This window comes from Chlorocebus sabaeus, chromosome 6, assembly GCF_047675955.1.
Source record: "Chlorocebus sabaeus isolate Y175 chromosome 6, mChlSab1.0.hap1, whole genome shotgun sequence".
NCBI lineage: Eukaryota > Metazoa > Chordata > Mammalia > Primates > Cercopithecidae > Chlorocebus > Chlorocebus sabaeus.
In genome coordinates, this window is record NC_132909.1 from 46,306,188 (window position 1) to 46,329,178 (window position 22,991).

Sequence of the window (22,991 nt, forward strand, 5' to 3'; positions counted from 1 at the left end):
ACACCCGACTAATTTTTAAAAATTTTTTTGTAGAGATGGAGTCTCACTATGTTGTGCAGGCTGATCACCAACTCCTGGGCTCCAGTGATCCTCCTGCCTCAGCCTCTCAAAGTGCTGGGATTACAGGTGTGAGCCACCAAGCTCAGGCTTTTTCCCTTATAATTGAAGGGTTCTTTTTCACAGTTTTACTGAGGCATCACTGACAAATGATGTACTGTGTGTATTTGCAATGTACAATATAATAGGTTCTGACGTTTATAGACCCAAGAAACTGGCACAGTCAAAGCAATTAACAGATTCATTACCCATGTCCCCTTGCCCCTTCAAAATCCCTCCTGCCCACCCCACCCTACCCACCTTTCACCAAGCATCCACTGATTAGCTTTCTGTTATTATACGTTAGTTTGCTTTTTCTAGGATTTCATATAATGGATGCATACAGTATACTTTTTTTTTTTAAGAATGAGTTTCACTCTTGTTGTCCAGGTTGGAGTGCAACGGCACAATCTCGGCTCACTGCAACCACCACCTCCTGGGTTCAAGCAATTCTCCTGCCTCAGCCTCCTGAATAGATGGGATTACAGGTGCCTGCCACCACGCCTGGCTAATTTTTGTAGTTTTAGTAGAGGTGGGGTTTCACCATGTTGCCCAGGCTGGTCTTGAACTCCTGACCTCAGGTGATCTACCCGCTTCCGGCCTCCAAAGTGCTGGGATTAGAGTGATGAGCCACCGTGCCCAGCCATCCCCACATCTTGAGGCCAAAATCCCAGGCATGTGGCCGGGCTCGGTGGTTCATGCCTGTAATCCCAGCACTTTGGGAGGCCGAGGTGGGTGGATCATTTGAGGTCAGGAGTTCAAGACCAGCATGGCAACATGCTGAAACCCGGCCTTTACTAAAAATACAAAAATTAGCCGGGCGTGTGGCGGGCGCCTGTTATCCCAGCTGCTCCAGAGGCTGAGGCAGGAGAATCGCTTGAACCCAGGAGGTGGAGGTTGCAGTGAGCTGAGATCACGCTACTGCACTCCAGCCTGGGCAACAGAGTGAGACTCTGTCTCAACCAAAAACAAAAAACAAAATCCCAGCCATAAATCAGACAAGCCATGAGGGTTCATTCACAATGATTTATTGGCTGCCCCTCCACGCTGAGCTGAGGTGGACAAGCAAGAGGATGAAACCTCCCCAGGACCCACCTAACTCCCAGGCATCACAGGAACAAGGCACTTTTCCAACGGCCTGGCAACATCTGGGACTCCAACGAGGTCTGGGCCCAAACCTCACCTAAGACTGGCCATGCCTGTCCCATGCACCCACCCCCCTCAGACATCCTGGTGACCTAGGCTGAGACGAGGGTGGCCAGGAAGGACCCTGCAGCTATAATATCATCCACCTCGCTCACACTGAAGCAGGTTCCTGGCCCACCCAGCAGCGGCACAAGGCTGAGCACAGAGCAGGGAAGCATCCGTATGTTTGTTCAATGGCTGAATGAGTGACAATGGACTCCAGCCTGAGGGAGACTTGACGCTTCCAAGTCCCAGCTGTGCACACTCACAGCCCCTCAATAGAGCTGGATCGTGGAACCCCATCCAGCTGGCTCCATTTCCTTGGTTTAGGGGGAGCCTGAGACGAACAGATCACAAGCCTTTCACACCATCTGATCTCTCAAGCCTGCCCTAGACGTGTCTACTGAGGGCTTCCCTTGTGCCAGGGAACTTGTGCGTTTCTCTGATCCACACACACGAATGATCTAAAATGCAAAGCCATTTGCAATCATAATTTCCAACCGTCCTGTTCTCCCCTCCTGACTGCACGAGGCTCAGGAGCATGTGAGCCTTTTTCAACCGCAGCTTCACATCAGCCCTTCCGTATGGAGAGGGGGCCAAGGGTCACCACTATACAGATGGGCAGTGCCAAGCTCAGAGGAGGAAGGCAACTTGTCCAGGGACGCCCAGCAAGAGTCGGGACTTTCTGGGTACGGGAAAAGGTCTAGCCACTGAGAAGCATGGGTAAGAAGAGACTTTGAAATGGCTCATAGGTACTTAAAAAATGTCCATCAAATGAATGGATCACAACATGGCTTGAAGTTCTTCAGGAGTCAATATGCAATTTTTTTTTTTTTTGAGACAGGGTCTTGCTGTATTGCCCAGGCTGGAGTGCAGTGGGAAGATCTTGGCTCACTGCAACCTCCACCTCCCGGATTCATGTGATTTTCCTGCCTCAGCCTCCTGAGTAGCTGGGATTACAGGCATGCACCATCACACCTGGCTAATTTTTGTATTTTTAGTAGAGACGGGGTTTCACCATGTTGGCCAGGCTGGTCTTAAACTTCTGACCTCAGGTGACCCGCCCACCTCGGCCTCCCAAAGCGCTAGGATTATAGGCATGAGCCACTGCACCCAGTCAAGATGCAATTTTAAAGAAGGAAAAATAGAACTATGAATATAAGTGCCAACCAGTGATATTCTTGGCTGGAGCTGCTGCCAGGATTCCGTGAACTCCTCCAAAACCTGTGACTCTATGGGGTCCTGGCAGAAAGAAAGAGGGAACCCCAATTTCTACAAAAGTTCTTCATCCTCATCCCCAGATCTCAACCCTCACATCAGCCCTGGAGGGTGAGCCAATGACCCTGATGTGCAGATGGGGAAGTCAAGGCCAGGGAAGGATAGCTCTGAGCGCAGGAAGCCTCCCAGCTCAGAGGGTCCTGGGTCCGGGTCCTCTCTCCGGTGCCCCTTGGGCCACCCCCTAATCCGCCTTCTTGGTCTTCTTCTTCCTGGAGCCCTCGCTCAACTCCTCCTTGGACTTGGCAGGCATGGCCGAATGCTGAGCTCCTGGCCCACCACCGCCGTGGGACCCACCGTGGTTGTCATGGTGATGGTCACCCCCGCAGGCCGAACCAAACAGCACAGGGCAGATGTAGCCCTCCAGGGCATCAAAGGGGGAGGTGTGTGAGTGGGTGGCCGTCAGAAACACCTGAGGTGGGGTGGCCAGGGGGACAGCAAGAGAGACAGAGGGAGACCAAGGTGGAAAGCAAAGTAGGGGATGGCAGGGTAGGGAGAAGAGGGGAGAGAGCGTCATCAAAGTCAAGGTTGGAGGTAGCCCCGACCCAACCCTCTGGAGGTAGCCCCGACCCAACCCTCTGGCTGCATGCACCCCCAGGACGATGGGCAACCATCCCAGGTTTCCCAGGATGCCAGACTTCAAGTGTTGACCCCTGGAAAGTTCCAAGCACACTGGAACTGCTGGTCACCCATCCCCCCAGAATTCCCCATGACACCTGGGCTCAGAGAAAAGCTGTGCTAAGCGCAGGTCTGAAGGTCTGTGTCCTCCCAAATTCATATGTTGAAACCTATCACCAAGGTGATGATATTAAGAGGTGAGGTCTTTGGAGGGGTGATTGGATCATGAGGGTGGAGGCTTCAGGAATGATATTAGTGCGCTTATAAAGAGGTCCAGGAGAGCTAACCAGTCCCTTCCACCATATGAGGACACAGTGAGATGTTGCCTGTCTGCAACCAGGAAAGAGGGTCCTCACCAGAACCCGACCAGGCTAGTACCCTGATCTTGGACTTCCCAGCCTCCAGAACTGTAAGAAATACATTTCTTCCTTTTCCTTTTTTTGGAGACAGGGTCTCACTCTGTTGCCCAAACTGGAGTGCAATGGCATGATCTCAGGTCACTGCAGCCTCCGCCTCCTGGGTTCAAGCAATTCTCATGCCTCAGTCATCCAAGTAGCTGGGATTACAGGCATGCGCCACCATGCCTGGTTAATTTTCGCGTTTGTGTTTTCTTTGTCTATATGTTTGTTTTTGAGACAGAGTCTCACTCTGTTGCCCAGGCTGGAGTGCGGTGGTACGATCTTGGCTCACTGCAAAGTCCACCTCCCGGGTTCAAGCAATTCTCCTGCCTCAGCCTCCCAAGTAGCTGGGATTACAGGCAGGTGCCACCTTGCCTGGCTAATTTTTGCGTTTTTAGGAGAGATGGGGTTTTGCCATGTGGCCCAGGCTGGTCATGAACTCCTGGCCTCAAGTGATCTGCCTACCTTGGCCTCCCGAAGTCCTGGGATTGCAGGTGTGAGCCCCCACGCCCGGCCAAAGAATACATTTCTGTTGTTTCTAAGCCACACGGTCTATGGCACTGCATTGTGTTATACAGCAGCCTGAATGGACTAAGACATTGGGCCTGGGTTGGAGCTACAAACATGGCAGAACAGGATCCCAGCCATCTGCTTGCCTCTCCCTTCTCCCCTAATGCCGGGAGACTCGTGCTCACTCCATTTTGACAGCCCTGCAGTCCTCGCCCGGGGAAGACACAGCCCCGAGCTGAGGTCTTCATGCAGAGGGAGAGAGTCCAGCCCCTGAAGACCCCTCCTGGGTGGGGTGATGTCAGCTCAAGGCACAACTGTCAGACTAGAACTATTCCTGGTCCAAATGAGTTCTCGGCTCCCTGATGCTGCCATTTCAGCTTCTTGTCCCTCTGGTCTCTGTACCCAAGGGACTGGGCCCACCTTGACCTTGGTTCAAGCTGGGGCCTTTGCACAGAAGGCCTCTTCCCCTTACCTGTGTCCTGGCTGCTGGACACTGCCTTTTTAAAGACTCTTCCCAGTGACCTACTGGCAAGCATCTCCCCTCTCTGGGCTGCCCTGTCCCGGCCACATAAGGCTGGGAGTGTCCAATTTCCCCACTTCCAGCCCGGAGGTGACAGGGTGGCATTGGTCAAGGCAAGAACGCTGCAGGAAGAGAAAGGCTTACCTTACAGGACACCATGAACATGGTGAAGATGAAGATGAGACTGGCTTTGGACACTGGGAGCCAGCGGGTCTGCTGGAGGGTGAAGAGGATGGCTCCATACAGGCTGGCCTTGGTAGGGCTGGAGGGAGCAGCTGTCATTACTGGGAGGTGCCTACATGGCTCAAGTCTTTGTAACTCTGGCCCAGACAACCCCCTGCCCTGGCACCAGCTCCCATCCCAGCTTCTCTCTTTTCTTTTCCTTTTGAGATGGAGTCTCACTCTGTTGCCCAGGCTGGAGTGCAGTGGTGCAATCTCGGCTCACTGCAACCTCCGCCTCCTAGTTTCAAATGTTTCTCCCACCTCAGCCTCCCAAGTAGCTGGGATTACAGGCATATGCCACCATGCCTGGCTAATTTTTGTATTTTCAGTATTTTGTATTTTTAGTAGAGACGGGGTTTCACCATGTTGGCCAGGCTGGTCTTGAACTCTTGGCCTCAAGTGATCTGCTCGGCCTCCCAAAGTGCTGGGATTATAGGTGTGAGCCATTACACCCAGCCACAGCTTCTCCTGATTGTAAGTTGGGAGGGTGAGGTGGTGTCATCCTATGCATGATGGGTTAACCTGGTCCAAGGAAAGGTCTGGCCTTTGTCCAGCTCCTGGAATATGCCCTCTAAGCCCTTGGAGTGTCCTGCCTTGATAAGACTGTCTATGTTTGCCTGAGGGTCTTGGGCCACACCAGGTAGTAACAGTATAATTTATGGTGGGGGTCTTGGGCCATGCAGCATCAGTTGGACCTCTAGAGGGGCTGAAGACTGAGGTCAGCCACACAGGTGGTTAGCTAGGTCTGAACCGCAATAAAAACCCTGGATACCCAGGCTCAGAAGAGCTTCCCTGGTTGGCAGTACGCCATGCATGTTGTCACACATTGCTGCTGGGAGAATGAAGCCCTGTCCACATGATTCCACCGGGAGAGGAAAACTGGATGTTTGCACCTTTGCTCTCCTGTACTCTGCCTCATGCACATTTTGCCCCTGCTGATTTCTTGTTTGTGTATGAGTCAGAGTCTCACTCTGTCACCCAGGCTGGAATGCAGTGCTATGATCTCAGCTCCCTGCAACCTCCACCTCCTGGGTTCAAGTGATTCTCCTGCCTCAGTCTCCCAAATACCTGGGATTACAGATGCCCGCCACCACGCCAGCCGATTTTTGTATTTTTACTAGAGATGGGGTTTCTCCATGTTGGCCAGGCTGGTTTTGAACTCCTGACCTCAAGTGATCCACCTGCCTCAGCCTCCCAAAGTGCTGGGATTACAGGTGTGAACTACTGCACCCAGCCAACCCCTGCCGACTTTATTTATTTATTTATTTATTTATAGAGACAGGGTCTCGCTCTATCACCCAGGCTAGAGTGCAGTGGTCTGATCATGGCTCACTGTAACTTCAAACTCTGAGGCTCAAGTGATTCTCCCACCTCAGTCCCCCAAGTGGCTAGGACTAGAGTTACATGCCACTGTGCCTGCTTAAGTTTTTGTTTTTGTTTTTTTTGTAGAGATGGAGTCTTGCTATGTTGCATAGGCTGGTCTTGAACTCCTGGCCTTGAACAATCCTCCTATTTCGGCCTCCCACAGTGCTAGGATTACAGGTGTGAGCTGCTTCTGCTGATTTTATTCTATATCTTGTCACTGTAATAAATCATAACCCTGAATTTAATGGCTTTGCTAAGTTCTCTAAGTCCTTCTAGCATATCATGGAACATCAGGATGATCTTGGAGATCCCTCATCAGCTCATTCCCCCAGAAAATGTGATTACAACATGCAGAGTTTTCCTTAACTTTTATTTTTTTCCTGGCAAAATAGGTTTAAGATATTTTTATTTGTTGCAAAAGAGACAGACCTGTGACTTCTATGCCTGATGTCTGTCTCTCGTTGCTTTTTTTTTTTTTTTTTTTTTGAGACAAGTTCTTGCTCTGTTGCCCAGGCTGGAGTGCACTTGGGTGATCACAGCTCACTCCAGCCTCAACCTTCTGAGATCAACCAATCTTCCTGCCTCAGCGTCCTGAGTAGCTGGGACTACAGGTACACACCACCACACCTCACTAATTTTTTCTTTTCTTTTTTCTTTAGAGATGGGTTGTTGTAATGTTGCCCAGGCTGGTCTTGAATTCCTGGTTTCAAGAAATCCTCCTACCTCAGCTTCCTGAGTAGCTGGGATTATAGGGGTGAGCCCCCATGCCCAGCTTCACTGCATGTATTTAATAATTCTTTGTTTCTTTCTTTCTTTTTTTTTTTTTTTTGAGATGGAGTCTTGCTCTGTTGCCCAGGCTGAAGTACAGTGGCACGATCTCGGATCATAGCAACCTCTGCCTCCCAGGTTCAAGCGATTCCCTGACTCATCCTCCCAAGTACCTGGGACTACAGATGCACACCACCACACCCAGCTAATTTTTGTATTTTTTTTTTTTTGAGATGGAATTTCGCTCTTGTTGCCCAGGCTGGAGTGCAATAGTGCAATCTCGGCTCACTGCAACCTCCGCCTCCTGGGTTCAAGCCATTCTTCTGCCTCAGCCTCCTGAGTAGCTGGGATTACAGGCATGCGCCACCATACCCGGCTAATTTTGTATTTTTAGTAGTGACAGGGTTTCTCCATGTTCGTCAGGCTGGTCTCAAACCCCATCAGGTGATCCCCCTACCTCAGCCTCCCAAAGTGCTGGGATTACAGGCGTGAGCCACCATGCCCGGACTAAAGATGATAATTCTACCTAATATTTCCAAAGCACTCACCAGGTTCCAGGGCCAGGTGATTTATAATTCCTTTTTTTTTTTTTTTTTTTTTGAGACAAGGTCTTGCTCTGCTACCCAAGCTGGAGTACAGTGGCATGATCCTAGCTTACTGAAGCTTCGAACTCCTGGGCTCAAGTAATCCTCCTGCCTCAGCCTCCTGAGTAGCTAGGATCACAAGTGCATCCCACCATGCCTAGCTAATTTAACCTTTTTTTCTTTAGAGAAGAGGTCTCACTATGTTGCCCAGGCTGGTCTTGAACTCCTGGGCTCAAGCAATCCTCCACCCTTGGCCTCCCAAAGTGCAGGGATTATAGGTGTGAGCCACCACGCCCAGCCCCCCAACAAGGTCTTTTAAAAATGCTCTAAACTGTCCGGGTCAGGGTGGCTCATGCCTGTAATCCTAGCACTTTGGGAGGCTGAGGTGGGCAGATCACTTGAGGTCAGGAGTTCCAGACCAGCCTGACCAACATGGTGAAACCCCATCTCTACTCAAAATACAAAAATTAGCCAGGCATGGTGGTGCATGCCTGTAATCCCAGGTACTCGGGAGGCCAAGGCATGAGAATCTCTTGAACCTGGGAGGTGGAAATTGCAGTGAGCTGAGATCACGCCAGTATACGCAAGCCAGGGCGACAGAGAAAGACTCTGTCTCAAAAAAAAGAAAAAAGCATTAAGCTAAATGCAACATGGGATCCTGCATTGAGTCTTGGATGCTGCTGTCTGGCCTTGTCCACTTAGCTCCAGATATGCTCCCAATGAACGCTCCATACCCCATGCATACCCTGTACCCTGACCCTGCACACCCAGCAGCATTGCTGCTCTTCTGTGATTTGACAGTTGGCAGAGATGCTGGCCTCTGTTGGGAGGCTCCTTCTTGGCCAGTGAACTCCTGCTCATCCTTCAAAACCCCAATCAGGTATTGCCTCCTTCCTGCAGCTTACCCTCCCCAACCTCCACACCAAGCAGAGCTATGGCTCTGCTTTGAGCTTCCCCAGTCATAGCCTCTGAAAGCTCCTGAAAGGCAGAGTCAAGGGTTGAGGCCTCTCTAAGTTATCAGCAGCATCCAACTCAGGGACAGGCACCCAGACATACAGGAGAGATGGAGGCAGAGGTGGAGGGGGATACTTACAAAGACATGTGCAGGATCTCGTTGGTCTCTGGCTTCCAGACCCCTCGGAGCAGCTGCTCAAAGTTGGACATGAGGGCGACACCAGAACCTATAGGACAGGGTGCTTCTGAACAAGTCCGCCACCCCCAGGTCTCCTTTTCCTCTTGTTAGAATTCCCAAGGAAGCAGTCTCTCCACTCCCGGAGTCTTCTCTAGAGGGACACTGAGCCTGGGGGTGTATGATTATCAGCTGCAGGTGGGGAAACTGAGGCTCAGAGAGGACAACAGCCTTGCTGAGGGTCACATGGCAAATTCAGAGCAAAAGTCGCCTAAAGGAATCAGTTATGTCCCCACCTGCAAGGCAGGTCTTCAACCTGAAGTTGTCTGTCCTGATGCCCCTAATCCAGGACCCCAAGCTGTGCATGAGGCTTCCAAGGCAGCCCCCACCCCCAGTCTCTCTCCCCCTCAAGGCTCCAAGTTCTCAATCTTTCTCAAGCCACCCATCCTCTGGGGGAGATGCTATACCCCTGGGGAATCTGCTCAGTAGTAAAAGCTTCCTGGAGAGACAATAAGGAGACTCAAATGGAGGTAATGGTTAAATTTCTGGAAGAATCTTCCCATTTACCCTAAATGTATTGGTTAAAGAGACTTGGACATTCACTCCAGGAACTGCTGCACCAACTGGGGTGCCTGAGATGTACTACTGGACCAGGCAATCGCATCTGGGGCCATTTTGTCCCCAAGGAAGCATCTGGCAATGTTGAGAAACACTTTTGAGTTGTCACAGTTGGGGAGGGAGCGCTACTGGTGTTTAGCGAGTCAAGGCCAGGGAGGTGGCTCACCATTGCATAATGCACAGGTTGACCCCCATAGCAAGGAATAACTGAGGACACCATGGCTCAGTGGAGGGTGATTCTAGGCCTTGGCACTGTGGGTACCCATATCTGGTGGGCAGGAAGCGAGGATAAAGTACCCAGTGGTTTTGGGCACTTGCTCAGGCCTTCTTTCCCTGCTTTCCCTGTTACTCCTTGGCCCACTTCTCCAACTTATAATGTTGAATTATCTCTTTCTCCCCGAACTTCTGTCCATTTTTGCTTTATGCATTTTGGTGCTCTGTTTCTAGGTGCATACATGTTTATAGTTGTTACACCTTCCTGGTGGATTGACCCTTTTATCATTATAAAACGTTCTTTATTTCTAATAACATTTTCATTATTACTTTATTTTTTAATGTTAATTTTTTAGAGATAGACTCTTGCTCTGTTGCCCAGTTGGAGTGCAGTGGCAAAATCATAGCTCACTGTAACCTTGAACTCCTAGGCTCAAGTGATCCTTCCACCTCAGCCTCCTGAATAGCTAGAACTACAGGCATCAGCCACCATGTCTAGCTCTATTTTCTTCATACGAAATGGTCTGTAGGTTTCACTGGCAAAAGGGCCATGGTCCCCAAAAGTTAAGAGCTCCTATAGCTAGAGCTCTGGAGAAAAAGGGGTTCTCACCTGCAGCAATTTTGCTCTGTAGGAGGCGTTTAGCAATGTCTGGAAACAATTTCTTTTGTCACAGCTGGGGACAAGTGTGCTACTGGCATCTCGTGGGTAGAGGCCAGGGGTGCTGTTCAACATCCTACAATGCACAGGGCAGCCCCCACCACAAAGAATGATCCAGCCCCACATGTCAGTAGGGCTGCAAGTGAGAAACCCTGCTCTGGCGATGCTAGCTTTCATCGTCATCATCACGGTCTTAGGTACCCCTGACAATAACATCTCTGGAAGAATCTTCCCACTTACCCTAAAGGTATTGGCTGATACCTTTAGGGAGGTTTGAACACCTACTCTAGTCTTTACACCCCTTTGCCTGGAGCAATGGCTTTCCCAACTGGGGTGCCTCGAAGTACCACTGGACCAAAAGTTCTCCACTGGGATGATTTTTCATTGTCATCATCCTATTTACCTTTGACCCACCCAGTTGCAATCATGACGAACCACCCGTGGTGGTAGTGGTGATGGGCATGATGGATGCCCACCGCGATCTTGCGGACTCGCACCACCTCCTTCATGGCCACGAAGATGAGTTTCACAGGCAGGAAGCAGACACACTTGTAGAAGAGGTCCAGGGGGCAGAAGAAAATCAAGTACCTTTTGGGGAGAGAACGCTGAGTGCCAGGGGATGGGCAGACTGTGAAGGATTGGGGTAGGGAGCTGTGGTTGTGTCAGACCCCCCTCCCCAGCGTGCTGAGCCTAGACCAGAGCTGAGCATGGAGGGCAGCATGTTCAGAGCCATCATGAGGGCTGTTGCTGGTGCATTCTAATTCCTCCAACCTCTCTCCTCCCTGGTGCCCAGGTTGTTCCTTCCCCAGTCTGGCTCTGCTCTTCCATGCCCAGCACGGCTTACCAGACAGCTGAGGCCAGCAGGATGCTGGAGTTGTTGCTGAAGTAATCGATCAGTGGCTCCCCAAGGAGCAGGTCAGCCAGGATGTAGCTTCCGAAGCAATGCAGCATGGCGCACAGCCAGGATGCGACGGGGTGGCGCCGGGACAGCTCGACCGCTCCTGGGAGGCACAGGAGTGTCCCCCATCATCACCAGCATGCCAAGGACAGGTTTCACTCCCATATGCTCCGGTCAGCCTATCCTAATCCAGGCCGCCCACCCAACCCTGAGCAGTTCATAAGTTTCAGAGGAGGAACCAAGGTTCAGAGAGGCTGCACGCATGCCTGAGGTTGCACAGAGAAAACAGAGAGCCGAGTGGGAGTCCTTTCCTCCACACCCAGAGAGGTGGCAATGATGATGACACTAGCTCACATTTAGGACTTATTAAATGCTCATCAGTGCCCCAGCCAAGGGATGGCTTTATTATCACAGGAGTCTCCTAATTGTCATGAGGAGGCTGAGGCTTAGAGAGATGGGCCAGCTTGCACCTGGGAGTACTTCGAAATTGCTACTCTGGGCCGGGCGTGCTGGCTCACACCTGTAATCCCAGCACTTTGGGAGTCCAAGGTGGGCAAATCACTTGAGGTCAGGAGTTCAAGACCAGCCTGGCTAACATGGTGAAACCCCATCCCTAAAAATACAAAAATTAGCCGGGAACGGTAGTGCATGCCTGTAATCCCAGCTACTCAGGAGGCTGAGACAGGGGAATCGCTTGAACCCAGGAGGTGGAGGTTGCAGTGAGCTGAGATTGCACCACTGCACTGCACTCCAGCCTGGGCAACAGAGCAAGACTCCATCTAAAACAAACAAACACACACACACACACACGCGCACACACACACACGAAACAAAAGAAAAGAAATTGCTATTCTGACCTCAGCTGATCCCAAGATCCCTACGAGCTTATGCTGGTGTTCTTTTTTTGTTCTTTTGAGACAGAGTCTCACTCTGTCAACCAGGCTGGAGTGCAGTGGTACCATCTCAGCTCACTGCAAGTTCCGCCTCCCAGGTTCAAGCGATTCTCCTGCCTCAGACTCCCAAGTAGCTGGGATCACAGGCGCCCACCAGGATGCCTGGCTAATTTTTGTATTTTCAGTAGCAAAGGGGTTTCACCATGTTGGTCAAGGTGGTCTCTAACTCTTAGACTCAAGTGAACCTCCCACCTCTGCCTCCCAAAGTGCTGGGATTACAGGCATGAGTCACTGTACCCAGACTTATGCTGATATTCTTATCCCTGCTGTTTTAAAAAAAAAAAAAAAAATTTTTTATTGTAAAATATACATTAAATTTACCATTTTACTTTTTTTTTTTTTTTTTTTTTGAGACAGGGTTTCACTCCCATCGCCCAGGCTAGAGTGCAATGGTGCAATCATGACTCACTGCAGCCTTGACTTCCTCGGCTCAGACACTCCTCCCACCTCAGCCTTGAAAGTATTTGGGACTACAGGCACGCGCGCCACCATGCCAGGCTAATTTTTTGTATGTTTAAAGTAGACATGGAGTGTCGCCATGTTGCCCAGGCTGGTCTCAAACTCCTGGGCTCAAGCCACCCACCTGGTTTGGCTTCCCAAAGACTTGGGATTATAGACATGAGACACCATGCTGGCCCATTTTAAACATTTTTAAGTGCGTAGTTCTTTTTGTTTTTTTTGTTTTTTTTTAAGACAGAGTCTCGCTCTTTCGCCCAGTTTGGAGCACAGTGGCGTGATCTCGGCTCACTGCAACCTCCTCCTCCCGGGTTCAAGTGATTCTCCTACCTCAGCCTCCTGAGTAGCTGGGATTACAGGCATGCGCCACCACGCCCAGCTAATTTTTGTATTTTTAGTGAAGATGGGGTTTCACCATGTTGGCCACGATAGTCTCGATCTCTTAACCTTGTGATCTGCCCACCTCGGCCTCCCAAAGTGCTGGGATTACAGGCATGAGCCACTGCGCCTGACCAAGTGTGTGGTTCAATGGCATTATACTCACATTGTTTTGCCATCATCACCATCGACCATCTCCAAAATTCTTTCATCTTCCCAAACTGAAACCCAATTTTTTTTTTTTTTTTTTTAAGACGGAGTCTTTGTCGCCCAGGCTGGAGTGCAGTGGCCGGATCTCAGCTCACTGCAAGCTCCGCCTCCCGGGTTTACGCCATTCTCCTGCCTCAGCCTCCGAGTAGCTGGGATTACAGGCGCCCGCCACCTCACCTGGCTAGTTTTTTGTATTTTTTAGTAGAGACGGGGTTTCACCGTGTTAGCCAGGATGGTCTCGATCTCCTGACCTCATGATCCGCCCGTCTCGGCCTCCCAAAGTGCTGGGATTACAGGCTTGAGCCACCGCGCCCGGCCCTGAAACCTATTAAACACTCACTCCTGATCCCCCATCACCTAGCCCCTGGCACCCACCACTCTACTTTCTGTCTCTATGAAACTGATGACTTTAGGCATCTCATATAAGTGAAATCATACAGATTTTGTTGTTTTGTGTGGCTTATTGAGCATAATGTCCTCGAGCTTCATCCCCATTGTAGCATGTATTAATATTTTGTTTCTGGGCTGGGCACGGTGGCTCACACTTGTAATCCTAACACTCTGGGAGGCTGAGCCAGGTGGATCACTTGAGCCTGGGTGTTCGAGACCAACGTGGGCAACATAGTGAGACCCCCCATCTCTGCAAAAAATTTTAAAAATTAGCTGGGCGTGGTGGCATGCTCCTGTAGTCCCAGCTACTCAGGAAGCTGAGGTAGGAAGATCACCTGAGCTGGTGATGTGGAGGCTGCAGTGAGTCATAAGCACGCCACTGCACTCCAGAGCAAGACCCTGTTGAGAGGGGAGGGAAGGGGAAGGGAAGGAAGGCCAGCCTGGACAACACAGTGAGACCCCATCTCTACAAAAAAAATTATTTTAATTAGCTGGGCATGGTGGCATGTACCTGTAATTCCAGCTACTCAAGAGGTTGAGGTGGGAGGATTGCTTGAACTCAAGAGTTTGAGGCTGCAGTACGCCATGATTGCACCACTGCACTCCAGCCTGGGTGATAGAGTGAGACTCTGTCTCAAAAATAATAAATAAATAAAGTCTGCAGTTGAGTTAATGATAGTGTACCAATGCCAATTTCCTGGTTTTAATAATGCACTATCGTTATGTAACATGTCACTGGAGGAAGCTGGGTAAAGGGTATTTGCAAAGTCTCTGTACCATTTTTGCAACTTCTTGTGAGTCATAAGCTCTTCCAAGATAAAAAGTAATTTAAAATTCCATATTAAAAAGAAAGGGGCTTAAAAACCCATTTCTGAGTCCTTGGGTCCTATAGGTGGACTTTTTTTTTTTTTTTTTTTTTTTTTTTTAAAGGGGTGGGCATGGTGGCCCATGCCTGTAATCCCAGCATTTTGGGAGGGCAAGGCAGGTGGATCACCTGTGGTCAGGAGTTCAAGACTAGCCTGGCCAACATGGTGAACCCTTGTCTCCACTAAAAATACAAAAATTAGCCGGGCATGGTGGTGGGCGCCTTTAATCTCAGCTACTCGGGAGGCTGAGTCAAGAGAATTGCTGGAACCCAGGAAGCAGAGGTTGCAGTGAGCTGAGATCATGCCATTGCACTCCCACCCAGGCTGACAATAGTGAGACTCCCTCTCGGCGGGGCGGGGGAAGTTCATGAAAATGCAACACTCAGGGTACAGTATTAATGTCTATTCATCAAATCCTTGCATCTTGTATTACTCATGTAAAGCCTTTATAATCTTTATAAATAGTTCTATCTTTATGCTAATATCTTCATAATCTTTTAAGGCCACACCTTGGAGTTAGAACTTGGGTGTCTCCTGGTGTGACCACTTCTTTCATCATATTGATTCTGTCTTTCCCAACTAGTTTCGTTTTGCAGAGAACGACTTTATGATCAAGTTGTAAGGCAGAGCTACTCTGTATATTACACGACCAGAGCTAACACCAACAATTCCCCTAATACAACTTATTCTAATAAAATGAAAACTCCAGTCAGTGTTGACATGAGATAACAAGGTCACAAAATGTGATCTCTCTTTGTGTTTGTTTGTTTGAGACAGAGTCTCGCTCTGTTGCCCAGGCTGGAGTGCAGTGGCGCAATCTCTGGCGCAATTTCGGCTCACTGCAAGCTCTGCCTCCCGGGTTCACACCATTCTCCTGCCTCAGCCTCCTGAGTAGCTGGGATTACAGGCACCTGCCACCACACCCAGCTAATTTTTGTAGTTTTAGTAGAGAAGGGGTTTCTCCATGTTGACCAGGCTGGCCTTGAACCCCTGATACCAGGTGATCCACCCACCTCGGCCTCCCAAAGTGCTGGGATTACAGGCGTGAGCCACAGCGCCTGGTCTGGACACCTTTTTTCTTTACTTCTTTTTTTTTTAAAGACAGCGTCTCGCTCTGTCACCCAGGCTGGAGTGCAGTGATGCAATCATAGCTCACTGCAGCCTCAAAGTCCTGGGCTTGGGCCTCCCAGGTAGCTAGGAGTAAAGGCATGTGCTACCATGCCTGGCCACTTTTTATACTTTTTTTTTTTTTTTTTTTTTTGATCCTAAAGATAGGATCTCGCTGTGTGACCCAGGCTGCTCTTGAACTCCTGGCTTCAAATGATCCTCCCACCTTGGCCTCCCAAAGTGCTTGGATTACAGGTATGAGCCACCAGCAGGCCTGGCCATTTCTGGTGACATTGTAACAACAATGACCTTAACAACAATGACCTTTTCTGTTCCATTTGTTAATTGAGAAACGTATAGCGCACTCTACTCTGTAGAATTCTTCTTAGCTTGGTCAGCCTCACAGAGGGGAAAATCATCATCAATGCCAGAGTTTCTCCTACAAACCCAGGTGAGTGCCTCCGTGGGCATAACCGTATTAGAGACAACTTGGCAACACTAGGGAAATACGAAGCGGTGCATCCCCTGGACCCCAGCAATTCCACTCCTTGCTATTAACCCCAAAGAAACAAGCACCATAAACAAAGACATAGAGAAAGAAGATGTTTCACTGATGCAATGTTGCAACAGGAGAAAAGTGAAATCTACAGTCTCTTAGTAAAGCTGTGGGAAGCCACAAAATGTGGAGTGCCATATAGTAGCTATGTCGAAGTGAACTAGGCTGGGTGCAGTGGCTCACCCAGCACTTTGGGAGGCCAAGGCAGGCGGATCACTCAAGGTCAGGAGTTCGAGACCAGCCTGGCCAACATGGTGAAACCCTGTCTCGACTAGAAATACAAAAATTAGCCGGGCATGGTGGCAGGTGCTTGTAATCCCAGCTACTCAGGAGGCTGAGGCGGGAGAATCACTTGAACCTGGGAGGTGGAGGTTGCAGTGAGACAAGATGGCGCCACTGCACTCCAGCCTGGGCGACAGAGGGAGACTCCATCTCAGGAAAAAAAAAAAGAAAGAAAGAAAAAGAAAAGAAAAGAAGAGAAAAAGAAAAGTGAACTAGGCGCGGTAGCAGCGCGGAGTCGGTGCCCTTAGTACGGCGCTGGCACCTTTAGTCTTGCAGGCCGCGTGAACCCGTTTGTGCTCGGTATCCTAGCGCACACGCCTTGCAAACGACGGCGCCATGAGTTTGACTTCCAGTTCTAGGCTATGAGTTGAATGGATCGCAGCAGTTACCATTGCTGCTGGGACAGCTGCAATTGGTTATCTAGCTTACAAAAGACTTTATGTTAAAGATCATCGAAATAAAGCTATGATAAACCTTCACATCCAGAAAGACAACCCCAAGATAGTACATGCTTTTGACATGGAGGACTTAGGAGATAAAGCTGTGTACTGCCGTTGTTGGAGGTCCAAAAAGTTCCCATTCTGTGATGGGAACAAACCATAACGAAGAGACGGGAGACAATGTGGGCCCTCTGATCATCAAGAAAAAAAAAACTTAAATGGACACTTTTGATGCTGCAAATCAGCTTGGTCGTGAAGTTACCTGATTCTTTAATTAGAATGACTACCACCTCTGTCTAATTCACCTTTGCTGAGTTCTAAATGTGGTATATTGCAAACTGCAGCTTTCACATTCATGGCATTTGTCTTACTTGTTGAAACATTGTGATGCACATTTGTTTAAACAAAGAAAAAAAAAAGGAAAAACCAACCTCGTGGCCTGTGGGTTATTTTGGTCTTGTAAGGATCCGTTTCTTTAAAATATTGACATATAGGCCAGGCCCGGTGGCTCAAGCCTGTAATCCCAGCACTTTGGGAGGCCGAGACGGGCAGATCACGAGGTCAGGAGATCGACACCAGCCTGGCTAACACGGTGAAACCCTGTCTCTACTAAAAAATACAAAAAACTAGCCGGGCAAAGTGGTGGGCGCCTGTAGTCCCAGCTACTCGGGAGGCTGAGGCAGGAGAATGGCGTAAACCCGGGAGGCGGAGCTTGCAGTGAGCTGAGATCTGGCCACTGCACCCCAGCCTGGGCGACAGAGCGAGACTCCATCTCAAAAAAAATAAATAAATAAAAATAAAAAATAAAATATTGACATATAGAGTTGTATCTTACATAGAATATAGTTGTATCTTGAAGTCAACATATTAAATTATTCTCAAAATTATGTATTTGCAGATTGTACTTGTAAGTTTCAAAGAAAAATTACTGTCTTTTCATATTAACCTAGAAATTAAATATGATGTGGTGCCGGGCGCGGTGGCTCAAGCCTGTAATCCCAGCACTTTGGGAGGCCGAGACGGGCGGATCATGAGGTCAGGAGATCGAGACCATCCTGGCTAACACGGTGAAACCCCGTTTCTACTAAAAAATACAAAAAACTAGCCAGGCGCGGTGGCGGGCGCCTGTAGTCCCAGCTACTCGGGAGGCTGAGGCAGGAGAATGGCGTAAACCCAGGAGGCGGAGCTTGCAGTGAGCTGAGATCCGGCCACTGCACTCCAGCCTGGGCGACAGAGCGAAACTCCGTCTCAAAAAATAAATAAATAAATAAATATGATGTGGTTCAGCTATATTAATTTCTTAATATAATCTAGGAAAGAAAAAAAAAGAAAAGTGAACTAAACTTTGATTAGGGTTTTTCAGCCTCAGCCCTATTGACATTTGGGATCAGATCATGTTGTGCAATGGGGGCATCCTGGCATTATAGCATGTTAAGCAGCATCCCTGGCTTCCACCTACTAGATGACAGTGGCACCCTCCCCCACAGCTGTGACAACCAAGAACGTCTCCAGATATTGACAAATGTATCCTCGGGAACAAAATCCCTTCTGGTTGAGAATCTCTGTTTTAGTTGTATCAACAAAGACAAGCCCCATAAGCGTACCACTGAGTGAAAATGTTGGGCTGCAAAATGATACACTTATGACCGGGCTCAGTGGCTCATGCCTGTAATCCCAACACTTTGGGAGGCCAAGGCAGGTGGATCACTTGAGGTCAGGAGTTCGAGATCAGCCTAGCAAACCGTCTCTACTAAAAATACAAAAATTAGCTGGGCGTGGTGGTGCGCACCTGTAATCTCAGCTATATGGGAGGCTGAGGCATGAGAATCTCTTGAACTCAGGAGGTGGAGGTTGCAGCGAGCCAAGGTCACACCACTGCACTCCAGCCTGGGCCACAGAGCAAGACTCTGCCTCAAAAAAAAAAAAAAAAAAAAAAAAAAAAATTGAGTTTTTTTGTGATTTTTTTTTTTTAAAGTTCATCAGCTATTGTTAGTGTAAGTGTATTTTATGCGAGGCCCAAGACAATTCTTTCTTCAAATATGGCCCAGGGAAGCCAAAAGATTGGACACACCTGTTTTACAGTAAGTAATCAATACACTTGCCCCTCTCCTCGATATCCCCACCAACTAACCATGTGATCTTGAACAAGCCACTTTTTTATTTCCACATCTCTTTTTTTAAAAAAATAAAGCAGAACATTGCTTCTTTGTCTAACTCCTGTTGAGGACTGGAATGAGCTTTTCCCTCCTCTAATCTCACCCTGGAGTTAGGAGCCCAAAATGCAGCGTCTCCCTGCTCTTAAGGTTGTCCTACGTCTCAACATTGACCAAGGTCCCAGGCTATGAGGTAAAATGCTTCAGCTCCTCTCCTAGGGTCTATTTAAAACACAACTGGCTGAGAGTTAATCCCTCAGAGCAGCTGGTGGCCTGTGCAGAGGCCAGGTCGGGTGAGGCACCCATGTTTTGCAGAAATGGATACCTCTGCATCTAAAAATAACTCCCAGGGACTGAATTCTTTCCAGGATCTTTCTTGTGCCCTCTGGGATCATCCCAGGGACCGAGGTTGGGGAATGGGGGTGGGGACCTCGGGTTTGCATGAGTTATGATCTGCCGGGCAGATGCCCATGTTTGCAGCATGTGTGTGCCCTGCTATAAAAGTCACATGTCGGCTGGGCGCGGTGGCTCACGCCTGTAATCCCAGCACTTTGGGAGGCTGAGGCAAGCAGATCACTTGAGCTCAGGAGTTCAAGACCAGCCTGGGCAACATGGTAAAACGTCATCACATGCCTAGCTTCTGGCTCTGCCACTCACTCTGGCATGGCCTTGGGCAAGTGACTGCCTGCCCCCCGCCAAGCCTCAGTTTGCTTCACTGTCAAAAGACCAAGATGACGACCAGGCGCAGTGGCTCACGCCTGTAATCCCAGCACTTTGGGAGGCTGAGGCAGGTGGATCACTTGAGGTCAGGAGTTTGAGTTTGAGACCAGCCTGGCCAACATGGTGAAACCCTGTCTCCACTAAAAATACAAAAATTAGCCGAGTATGGTGGCAGGTGGCTATAATCCCAGCTACTCAGGAGGCTGAGGCAGGAGAATGGCATGAACCCAGAAGGCGGAAGTTATAGTGACCCAAGATTGTGCCATTGCACTCCAGCCTGAGTGACAGAGCGAGACTCCGCTTCAAAATAAATAAATAAATAAAAATAAAAATAAAAAACAAAGTCTAGGTTATTTCCCCTTTCCAAACTCCTTGGTTTCTCTTGATGGGTTTTGGGGCAGTCCCATGAAGTCAATAGGTTTTTCAATTGCCACATGCCACAAACACATCCCCCTCTCACTGGGTGAGCTTAGGCTAGTCCCTCCCTTCCCTGGGCCTCAGTTTGCCCACGTGTAGAATGGGGAGGCTGTCTAAGGTGACCAACTATACCCCTTTGCCTGGGTCCCAGGGGTTTCCTGGAACATGGGACTTTTTTTTTTTTTGAGATGGAGTCTTACTCTGTTGCCCAGGCTGGAGTGCAGTGGTGCGATCTCGGCTCACTGCAAGCTCCGCCTCCCGGGTTCACGCCATTCTCCTGCCTCAGCCTCCTGAGTAGCTGGGACTACAGGCGCCTGCCACCATGCCCGGCTAATTTTTTGTATTTTCAGTAGGGTCAGGGTTTCACCATGTTAGCCAGGATGGTCTTGATCTCCTGACCTCGCGATCTGCCCGCCTTGGCCTCCCAAAGTGCTGGGATTACAGGTGTGAGCCACTGCACCCAGCTGGACTTTCTTTTATTCTTTTTTGAGATGGGGTCTTGCTCTGTTGCCCAGGCTGGAGTGCAAGTGATTCTCCTGCCTCAGCCTCCCGAGTACCTGGGATTACAGGCACCCGCCACCAGGCCCAGCTAACTTTTGTATTTTTAGTAGAGATGGGATTTCTCCATGTTGGCCAGGCTGGTCTCGAACTCCTGACCTCAGGTGATCCATCTGCCTCGGCCTCCCAGAGTGCTGGGATTACAGGCATGAGCCCCTGCACCCGGCTAGACATGGGACTTTCAATGCTCATCTTGGGAAAGCCTGGACAAGGTGACCACCCCAGATCTATATCAGTCATTTCCAAAGACGCTGACTATGAGGGTGAAAAAGAGATGCTTAGCGCCTAGCAACGACGCAAGAGGTATTTCTGGAACTGTGTGGAAATGGAAAGTACCTGTGGGTGGAAATTTCAGTAGATGGATTTTTTTAAAAATCAGCTCTGCCTCGGCAGGGCTTGGTGGCTTATGCCTGTAATCCCAGCTACTCCGGCAGCTGAGGCAGGAGTATCGCTTGAACCTGGGAGGTAGAGTGAGTCGAGATCATGCCACTGCACTCCAACCTGGGTGATAAGGGCAAAACTCCGTTTCAAAAAAAAAAAAAAAAAGAAAAGAAAAGAGAACAAAAACAGGCCAGGCGCAGTGGCTTACGCCTGTAATCTCAGCACTTTGGGAGACCAAGGCGGGTGGATCACGAGGTCAGGAGTTCGAGACCAGCCTGGCCAATATAGTGAAACCCCGTCTCTACTAAAAATACAAAAATAAGCTGGGCGTGGTGGCAGATGCCTGTAGTCCCAGCTACTCAGGAGGCTGAGGCAGGAGAATCGCTTGAACCCAGGAGGCGGAGGTTGCAGTGAGCCAAGATCGCACTACTGCACTCCAACCTGGGCAATAAGAGCAAACTCCATCTCAAAAAAAAAAATTAAAAATTCAAAAATAAGTCAATAAAACAGAAAAAATCAGCTCTGCCTCAAAAGAGAGGAAGAAGCTTTGGGTCTCTAAGTCTGGTCTGTAATGGACTCTGTGACTTTCCCTTTCCAGGGGTCAATGCCTCATTTGCAGATGGCTGCGTGGTGCTAGAAGGGTCCCCAGGGCACTCTAGCACCGTGCTATTTAGTCGGAGGTGTATAAAGCCTGGGGTACTGACTGAATCTCTCAGTGACTCTAGGACCAGTCTTTTCCTCCTGAGCCTTTGAGCTCAGCATTCTGCGTCAGTTTCCTCCCCTGTAAAATAGAGATAGCAGCCTCTGCCTCACAAGGTGGAGTAGGGGTCAACAGCCTCTTGCCCTCAAAAAGCTTGTAGTTCAAACCAGAGATCTCAAATCAGGGATCAAAGAACAGTTTTCTTTGGTCCTAACAGCATATGAAAAATGTTAAAACTTGTCTGGGTGTAGTGGCTCACACCTGTAATCCCAGCACTTTGGGAGGCTGAGGTGTGTGGATCACAGGAGTTCAAGACTAGCCTGGCCAACATGGTGAAACCCTGTTTCTACTAAAAACACAAAAATTAGCTGGGCATGGTGGTGGGCACCTGTAATCCCAGCTACTCAGGAGGCTGAGGCAGGAGAATTGCTTGAACCAGTGAGCCGAAGGTTGCGGTGAGCCGAGATCACATCACTGCACTTCAACCTGGCAACAGAGCGAGACTCCTTCTCAAAAAAATTTTAAAAAGTTAAAACTGCAACCAATATGTCCTGCAGGAAGTGAGTGGATAAACAAAACATGAGAAACATCCTTACTATGAAATATTATTTGGCCGGTTGCGGTGGCTCACGCCTGTAATCCAAGTACTTTGGGAGGCCAAGGCGGGAGGATCACCTGAGGTCAGGAGTTCGAGACCAGTCTGGCCAACATGGTGAAACCCCGTCTCTACTAAAAATACAAAAAATTAGGCGTGGTTGCACGTGCCTGTAATCCTAGCTACTCGGGAGGCTGAGGCAGGAGAATCACTTGAACCTGGGAGGCAGAGGTTGCAGTGAGCCAAGATCGCGCCATTGCACTCCAGCCTGGGTAATGAGCAAAAGTCCGTCTCAAAAAAAGAAAAGAAAGAAAAAGAAAAAAAGAAATATTATTCAGTGAACTATCAAGACATGAAAAGACATGGAGCAACCTTAAATGCATATTCCTAAGTGAAAGAAGCTAGTCTGAAAGGGGTACATACTGCATGATTCCAACCACAGGATATTCTGGAAAAAGCAAAACTCTGGAGATAGTAGAAAGATCAGTGGTTGGCCGGGGGCAGTGGCTCATGCCTGTAATCTCAACATTTTGGGAAGCCAAGGCAGGTGGATCTCCTGAGCCCAGGAGTTCAAGACCACCCTGGGCAACACAGCAGAACCTCCATCTTTTTTTTTTTTTTTTTTTTGAGACAGAGTCTCATTCTAACGCCCAGGCTGGAGCACACTGGCACAATCTTGGCTCACTGCAACCTCTGCCTCCCAGGTTCAAGTGGTTCTCCTGCCTTAGCCTCCCGAGTAGCTGGGATTACAGGTGCCCGTCACCATGCCCGG

General features: G+C 49.3%; 1 protein-coding gene and 1 pseudogene across 1 annotated transcript in view; one reads left to right on the forward strand and one right to left on the reverse strand.

Moving 5' to 3' along the window:
- Positions 1–1,108: 1,108 nt before the first annotated feature.
- TMEM38A (transmembrane protein 38A) overlaps positions 1,109–22,991 on the reverse strand; it is a 28,932-nt gene continuing 7,049 nt past the window's right edge. The window contains exons 2-6 of the mRNA XM_007995658.3: positions 11,004–11,160; positions 10,563–10,747; positions 8,635–8,722; positions 4,747–4,864; positions 1,109–2,968 (exon numbers count right to left, since the gene is read on the reverse strand). Of these exons, the coding sequence (XP_007993849.2) occupies positions 2,741–2,968; positions 4,747–4,864; positions 8,635–8,722; positions 10,563–10,747; positions 11,004–11,160 (776 nt within the window). The 3' untranslated portion in view covers positions 1,109–2,740. The remainder of the gene's footprint in view (positions 2,969–4,746; positions 4,865–8,634; positions 8,723–10,562; positions 10,748–11,003; positions 11,161–22,991) is intronic.
- LOC119621857 (CDGSH iron-sulfur domain-containing protein 1 pseudogene) lies at positions 16,592–17,524 on the forward strand (annotated as a pseudogene).